This window comes from Triturus cristatus, chromosome 5_2 (genome assembly GCF_964204655.1).
Source record: "Triturus cristatus chromosome 5_2, aTriCri1.1, whole genome shotgun sequence".
Taxonomy (NCBI): domain Eukaryota; kingdom Metazoa; phylum Chordata; class Amphibia; order Caudata; family Salamandridae; genus Triturus; species Triturus cristatus.
The window spans coordinates 48,945,370-48,954,004 of NC_140588.1; the positions used below are offsets into that span (position 1 = coordinate 48,945,370).

General features: G+C 49.9%; 1 protein-coding gene across 1 annotated transcript; it reads right to left on the reverse strand.

Annotated features, from left to right (window-relative positions):
• Positions 1-1,406: 1,406 nt before the first annotated feature.
• Positions 1,407-2,447, reverse strand: LOC146822643 (uncharacterized). Its single transcript, XM_085606255.1, has one exon. The coding sequence runs from the start codon at positions 2,445-2,447 to the stop codon at positions 1,407-1,409; it is 1,041 nt and encodes a 346-aa protein (XP_085462381.1).
• Positions 2,448-8,635: the final 6,188 nt, after the last annotated feature.

The following is an 8,635-nucleotide window of genomic DNA, read 5'->3' on the forward strand; positions in this document are numbered from 1 at the left end:
GTGATTAGTCTATGTGGAATGTGACACAAGCGGCCCGGGCTGAGCACAACTTGGCCAATTCACCGTTCAGGCGCCTCACCGACACATTCATTGCTCGAGATCGGACTCCGGCGGCCCATGTCCGATGAGGTATCATGCAAGACCATGCAATCCGTGCATGAGGAAATGCTCTCCCTAACCAAGCGAATCCGGTATGTTGAGCTTCCCTGACCGCCATGCGTCCCAACTCCACCATGTCGTTGCCGCCCAGATGGAGGATCACCAAATCCGGGGACTGATGTCCCTTGCGCGCCCTTGTCTCCTCGATCAGCTGCCGCAGCTGCCGAATTCGTAGACCACCAACGCCCCGCCATAAGAACGCCGTCCTCTTTAAACCCGGTGGTTTTGACACTCGCTTCTGACATAGACGGAATGTGGCACGCCACACGAACGAGTGTCCCAACACCCATATCACCTTTGAAGACATACTTGTAGCAGGAAGAGAAATGGAAAAGTCAGCATGGTCAAATCAAGATATCGGTCCGGTGTCTACACTAACTCGGGTCGCACATAGCGCTTAAAACAAGCTGATGACCAGCGCCCCACCTTCTTAACTGCCTCAGCTGGTAAGCCAGCGCCTGCTGCCAGTGTCGCTGCCCCAATCCTGAACGAGTGTGAGGAATACCCCTTAGAATCCAGACCCAGACACCCCAGCGCCCGCCCAAACACGGCCCTGAATTGATACTGCGACAAGCAGTCACCCTGTTCATGTATGAAAAAGGCCTGTCCCCCTCCCGATGGATGAATCGCCAAGTATGTCTTCATCCTGGCTACCGGGAAAATATTCTCCCCAGGCGCAGGGCACAACCGAATCGTGACCCTACCCAGCAGATCAGTCTTTAATTTCCTCAGAGCTACCACCAGGCCCTTCTGCAACAACTTTGTGTCTTGCCACTGGAGTCCTCCAGTGTGGTCCAATTTGGAGGAACCCACCAATTCCCCCAATCGAAAAGCCCCATAAAAGGCTAGGGAAAATACCGCCCCAAAAAGGATGCTCTCATAATGAGAAGAGCATACCGTCTGTAGTACCCCCATAATGTCACCCAGGGTTTTTACATCCAGCCTTCTACTATCTTTCCTGACCCCTTCCAGCCTAGCCCAACCTGACAGTGCTTTCCTCACTACAAATGCTGCGCCGGGGTCATGTTCACCCGCCAATTTAGCAAAGAAGCCTATTGCCGCCACGTGTGCCCTAGCATAAGATGCTGACCTTCCTTGATTTTTCAGAGCTAATAAAAATTCGCAGAGCACCCCTGTGGAAAAGAGGGCCAACTGGCCGGCTCGCTTAGCAAATATCCTGTAAGCTTTGGACTGCTGCTGGCAAGTTCTTCTAGTGCGTTCGCTAAATGAAGCTTCCACAAGCCCCGCTAGGGCGGGTCTCCAATACTCCACAGAGATGTCGGGAACACAGTCATCCGCTCTTCTGCCTGAGGGTGATACCTCCGGAAATCCTGCAACTTGGAGCGAGACAAAGCGTCAGCAGCCTGATTCTCCACACCGGGGATATGCGCTGCTTTGAAAAGCAGATTGAGCTTTAAGCAAGCCAACACTAAATGTTTCAACAGCCTCAAAACATGTTTACTAGTAGCTCCCTGCTTATTGATAGCTTCGACCACTGCCATGTTGTCTGACCAAAAAATTACAAATTTGTTCCTAAAGAACCCCGCCCAGATGTCAACTGCCACTATGATGGGAAAAAGTTCCAAAAAGGCTATGTTCCTGGTCAAGCCGCTCTCATGCCAGGAAGCCGGCCAATCGCCCCTGCACCAATGAGACCCCAAGACTGCTCCAAAGCCAATGCTACCTGCTGAGTCAGTGAGCAAACCAAAGTCTGTGCTGGATACCGCAGGTTCTGGCCAGATTACCTTACCATTGAATTCACTCAGGAAACTACGCCATAACCTCAGGTCCTCCCTCGCGTCTGCCTGTAATCGCACGTGATGATGTCTTTGAGTCAACCCCACCATTGCCCGGGCAATCGACCTTGAGAAGGGGCGTCCCATCGGGATGATCCTTAAGGCAACATTCAACTGGCCCACTAACACCTGAAGCTGATGCAGCGTGACTATGGGCCCAGACAGAGCAGAATCTATTGCTTGCAAAAAAGCTTGTACTTTGTCCCAGGGCAACCTGCATTCTCTTACCACTGTGTCTATCTCAATGCCCAAGAAAGACATGCAGGTCGCAGGGCCCACTGTCTTACTGGGAGCCAGTGGCACCCCCAGCTCTACCAACATGTCCACTAGTTTGTTCAAGGCCTGACCACACTCTCCTGATGCTGGAGGGCCCATGATCATAAAGTCATCTAGGTAGTGTACTACGTCCCTGTGCCCTGTTCTGAAGACACACAACCACTGAAGCATAGAACTGAACATCGCAAAGTACTTGCATGACACTGCGCAACCCATTGGCATACATCTGTCATAGTAAAATTGGTCATTCAGCTGGAAACCTAGCAAATGATAGTCATCAGGGTGAACAGGTAATAGCCGGAAAGCAGACTCAATGTCAGTCTTTGCCATGAAGACGTTGGGCCCTAGATCACGCAGCCTCTGCAGTGCTGCGTCAAAGGAAGAATATGTCACAGAGCAAAGGGACAGATCTATGGCACTGTTCACCGATGCCCCCCTTGGTGCTGATAAGTTATGAATCATCCTGAACTGGCCTGGCTCCTTCTTAGGAACCACGCCCAGCAGTGAACACACATATCCTGGCAACGGGGGAGCGGAGAATGGGCCAGCCACCCGCCCGAGCACCCTTTCCTTATCGACCTTCTGAGACACCACTGCAGGGTGAATGCGCGCAGACAATTGATTATTGCAATACCCCAATGGGGGTACCTCTTGTTCCGGAATGCGGAAGCCCATGGAGAAACCGTCATACAATGTCTTGGCTGCCTTCCTATTCGGGTACTGATTCATCCAGAAAATCTGCCTCCCTAAATCAACTGGCGTGGGCAGCTTACTGTTGGGGTGGTTTAGACACCCTTCCCTTTTCTTTGGACTTCTTAATATACTTAAACTCGGGATGGGAAGGGTGGCAGCAGTAGGCACATGCGTGTTTGAACTTACATGCCCAGGGGGGCCAGGTACACGTTTTTCGATTAAAAGCCCAACATGTTCCTTTTTTCTCCCCAGTGCCCCCCTGGGAAGTCCGAAAGGGCTGTTTCATGGGCGCTTTGTTATTGACGCTCTCTAACCAAACATTTACCTCTGTTTGGTCCCAGCCCATGTCGGGGTCGTCTACCTTGGCCCATCTAAAGTCTCTATCATAATCTAGCCAAGCTACACTGTGAGAAAGTGGCTCTGTATATACTGTTCCCTAATAGGTACAGGGTGTACAGAGTCCACAGTCCCCAGAGGTTTGGCAGAGGTTAAAGGTGGATATAACCTTACTCTCTAAAGTGGTAGCTTGGTCGAGCAGTAAGGCAGTATCAGAGGACAGTGTAAAGCATTTGTTGCACACACTCAGTCAACAAATGGTCTCACACACTCAATAACTGAACTCTAGGCAAATGGTTTATATATAAACAAATATATGCTTGTTTTATTTTAGTAGGTATTAAATTATACTTTCGCAGAATGAGATGCTTTATATAAATAATTTTGTAATATGCAATTGGCTTTTGTAGAAAGTTACAAGTGGTTGCAATAGGCAACACAATTTTAAACACAATAATGCATTGAGTTCAATGGAAGTTTCAAGTTATTAGCAATAGATTATTTTTAGGATTACTTTTGGGATTCCAGGACTGGATCCTAGATTCAGTCCTGGGTCAGTACTTAGAAACAAGTGATAGAAGTCGACTTAGTTACTGTTATGATTTTTACACAATATTTTGCTATTTTAAAAGTTGACACTTAGAAAATATTTCATAGAAAACAGTCAATGATTCCCTATGGAAGAAAATTCAAGTTGCAGGTATAGTATGTTCTCGTTACTTTTGTAATCCAGTACTGGGTGCCTAGACTCAGTACTGGGACCTTTATCCAAAACAGGTAAGTAATTATGTTTTCACAATCTATACGATTTTTTAAAATATTTAAAGTTTGCAGAAATCGGCAGAAGAAATTTCACAGAAAAACAGTCAATGGTTTCCTATGGACGAAAATTGGGTTACTGGTAAGTACGGTTGTGAATATTTTTCAGGGTCAGTGCTGGGCACCAAGATCCAGCACTGGGAGCTCACCTAAAAGCAGGTGAGTGTTTTCGTTACTCTGCTGATTTTTGGTGAATATTTTAAGTTTTGAAGTCCACACTTAGAAGAAATTTCAGGAAAAACCAGTCAATGTTACCGTATGGAGAAAATTGAGTTATCGGCTTTCAGGTAAGTACTCGACTGGCAAAGTTAAGGTTCTGGGCGCAGACTCAGGGGTCTCCCAGGGTCAGGTAGGTACAGTTGTTACACCCTCAGCGGCACAGGGGCAGCCGGGTGCAGAGTGAGTTAGGCCTAATGTTATCCTATGGGAGGCAGGGGGGCCTTGGTTGGTGGCTGCTGACTAGCAGGCCACGCAGCTGTGGGAGCTGGGCTCCTGGTCACTTGCTCAGGGCAAATGGGGAAGTAGATAGGTGCAAAGGTTACACTGCCAGGGACACTTGGGCGGCTGGGTGCAGGGTGCTTTTGAGCCTTCGGGCGCTCAATTGATTTCAATGGGAAAGCTCCGGTTTAGAAAAAGACTGGAAGCTCGGGGACGGAGATTCTTCAGGTACCACCACCACTTCGAGAGGTAAGTTGGGTAGTTGGAGGATAGGTAGGTACCCAGGAGTTGGGCACAGGGCACCATGGGGCGCTGGGTGCAGGGGTGCCTTTTGGTGTCGGGAAATCTTACCCTCTGTTGATCGCGGTTGGGGGGGTACCTAGTTCTGAGGCTGCAGGCGTCGTCAGGAGCATCGAGGGAAGTCCTTGGGTGCCGGACTCGGGGTCACAGTCGCCGTGTGGTCATCCTCGTGGTCTTTGTTCAATCCAGCACAGGCCAGGCTTAGCGGGTGCAGAGTGTGTAGGGTTTTTGGTTCCGGGCTGATGCCAGGGATTAGAAGCTGCTTTTGAGTAGAGCCTCTACTCATGGGAGTCCCAGGTGCTTAGAGCCAAAAGGTAGCCAGGTCCTCCGGGGTTTGTGAGGTTGCTGGCCACAAGAGATGCCGGGTTGGAGCAGGGGCAGGTTCGAGGGTCGACAGGCCGATAGGGCTGGGGCCAAAGCAGTTGGTGTCTTCCTCTTCTTAGCAACTGCAGGGCAGGTCTTCTTTCTTCTTGCTCTTCTTTGTATTTCAGAATCTGGAATCTGGGGAAGGAAGGTTCAGGGTGCCCCTAAATACTAGATTTAGGTGTGTTACAGGTAGGTGAAGGGCAGGGACCAATGGGTCCCTGTCCTGGGGTAGGTACACTCCCTATCCTGCCTCTCTCCTGTGGGAGGGGGCAGTAGCCTAGTCCTGATTAGTCAGGGCTTCCCATCTTCAAGATGGCGAGAGCCCGGAGATGTGCTTCACCTCGTCTCCCCACCTGAGGGGTGGGATTGGCAGGCTGGAACATCCCCTGTCGTTATTTGGGGTTTCCGGCCAGGCTTCCCGCCAGAGTGGGGGCTGCCAGTGGCCTGGGGAAGCTCACAGAGGCAGCATGCCTTTGAAGCGTCCCCCTGCCCATCCTGGGGGAGGAGATCTAGCACCTCACCCAGGATGTGCATTGTTGCAGGCCCAGGAGAGCAGGGGCTCGCCTACCCAGGGTTCTGCTGTGTGACAGCCTAGGCAGCCTCCCAGACCAGACGTGGATTGTAGGTTAGGTTTCAGGGGGCATCTCTAAGATGCCCTCTGGGGTGCTTGGTACATTAAATCCCACACTGGCATCAGTGTGGGTTTAATGTGCTGAGAAGTTTGATACCAAACTTCTCAGTCTTCAGTGTTGCCATTATGGTGCTGTGGAGTTCGTGTTTGACGAGCTCTCAGCACCATGTATTCTTAAATGGCAGCACTGCACTTACAGTGCCCAGGAATTGACCTGGGTACTGTAGAGGCACAGGGCTCATGCTCCTGTGCCCACACCACTGGCATAGGGCACCCAGCTAGAGGTGTTATGTCCCGGGTTCCGACCGCTGCGCACTCCATGGCCTCATCAACAGAGGTCGGCTTCTGGAAACGGACCGTCGTCCTTTTCCACGAGATGCGTGAAAAATAGAACGCTGCCGCTGGAGCTAGAAAACTACAGCTCCCAGCGGCCCGTGCACCCGAAGACGCGCGCGCACAGGAAGTGACGCGGCGCGAGTCCCGGGTGGCGACATAAGCCGGAGCCGGAGAGGAAATGCCCGCAGATTATTCCGGATCGCAGGAGAATACCTTGTAGGGGAATCCACTGCTGAGTTTCCATGGTGGGGTAAGGGTGTCGGTGACACCGCCAAGACTCAATTGTGCTACGCTAGTGTTTCATTCGTTAGTGGCCTCTTACACAGGAATCCATTACCTTTGACTCCCCGCGCCCAAACACTAAGTGTGTTTCCTTTGGATTGATTTTGACCTTTCTGATTTTTGTGTGTTGTGCACACGTAGTCTGGTGACAATACCAGGTGGTATAGTGTTCATACGCAAATCAAATTCCTGAGACAGGACTGTTTCTTCATTATAAGTTCGTTATCAATGCAATGCCAGCTGCTTCATATGATGCTAAAATAATCATGTATTGATACGTGTGTGTTTGTCTCGTATTCTAGCAGGGGTTTATAGAGTGGTCGCTAAGGTACAGCATAGACCTTCTTCCCTTGTGAAGTCTACGCACACACCCTTTCGGGTGGGTAACTGTGACACGTCACCAGCAGAGTGTATGTTATCGTACTGTGTGGACTAGTGTTTACATGTTTGTTCGTTTATCTACAGTTCTGCAAGCTGAGCATTACATACAGACTTCTACAACGTAGAAAACCTAGGTGGCCCAGAAAAGGCCTTGACACATGTATAATCGCCCTTCTTCTGGTAACTTCCAGAACTAGTTCTTTTGCTTTACAGGTAGACCTGATAGTTTAAGGAGGAACACAGCTTGTCATGAGGTGTGGTGCATCTGTGTAGTGTGTTTTAACCAACCTTTCTCTTCACAGGTCTCCCTCCCCGCTGTTCCCTTCCTTTCCTTCCCCCGATTGACCCCCTTAAGCTTTCGTGCCTTTACGGCTATTCGGAATTGAGGTTGTCAATAGGTGGACCCCATTGAGCAATGAACCGATCCTGAGAGGCCTCCGAGGGACCATGACAGAATAATGTGCCCCATAATTAATATACCTCTCCCGGTCGGTTTGTTGTTACTATGGCCACCCTGGAGGACGTATTAGCCACCTTAGTGACCCTACAGCAAGAAATAACCGATTCCAGAGCAGAGATCGCGGCTTCTAGGGCTGAAACAGCTGCCTTGCAGAACACAGTAAATAGGCTACCGAGGAACCCTTTTGACGCTCAGTTTGGGCGAGGCACTAGCGGGAGCCCATTTCAGTTTGGGACTCCCTCGGTTCCTACACCTTTAACGGTAGAAATGCCCACACCCATCCCATTGGCGTCCCCTGAACGTTTCCATGGAGAGGCGTCCAAGGTCCAAGTCTTTATGACTCAGGTGCTGTTACATTTTTCATGTAAACCTAAGGCTTTTCCTACAAATCAGGCTAGAGTAGCCTTTATGATATCTTACTTAACCGGAGAAGCAGCTCAGTGGGCTGTACCTTACGTACGTCGCGATGACCCATTGTTGTATGATTGGGATGAGTTTAGGAAAGAGTTCGAGACAGTTTTTGACCGCAGGGCGGCCTCTTTTACGGCCGATAGAGAGCTCCTGAAACTTAAACAGGGAAACAAGGATTTGGTTGTGTACATCAATACCTTCCAGAGGTTAGTGGCTGAAACTCAGTGGCCCCCTGAAGAAAAAAAGGCCGCCCTGTTCTATCAGGGGTTGAAGGACGACATGAAAGATGTGATAGCCCAGATAGATCCTCAACCCTCAACCTGTATTGATGTAATTAACCTAGCGCTACGATTAGACTATCACATAGGAGAACGCCGGGGGGAGAGGAAGAAGGCAGAGAGACAACCATTGAGGTTTGATAAAGGCAGAGGCATAGGAGGGGGTTCGGGGTCTTCCATAGAACTTATGGATATAGGTGCCGTGCAAGCCCCGCTAACCCAAGCAGAGAGAGAGACTAGAAGAAAATCAGGCCTCTGCATGTATTGTGGAAAAAAGGGGCATTTTGTAATGGAATGTGTTTACCCAAACCCAGATCGGGATTTGGGGTGGCAAGATCCCCAGGACGTACCGCAGAGAACCCCCAGGGAAACTAATACACGCAAGGAAGGTACAAGGGGAATCCTTGGGTGGTGTATGTATCCCTTCCATAATGAATAAGACCAAGTTGTCTTCGCAACACTTCTTTCTTCCAGTTAACATAAGGACACACAAAGGGTGGCAGCAAATAGATGCCATGATTGATTTAGGAGCCACAGGGCTATTCATGGACCTTAGCGTGGCCAGGAGTTTATGCCTCGGGCTGCTGGCCAAAGACAATCCAGAGGATGTTTTGGTGGTTGATGGAAAAAAACTGAGTACAGGCCCTATTAGATTCCACACAAACAACTTGGA

Bases quoted from the DNA above. Each gene is read 5' to 3' on its own strand.
- LOC146822643 (XM_085606255.1), bottom strand. From the start codon at position 2,447: ATGGGTTGCGCAGTGTCATGCAAGTACTTTGCGATGTTCAGTTCTATG.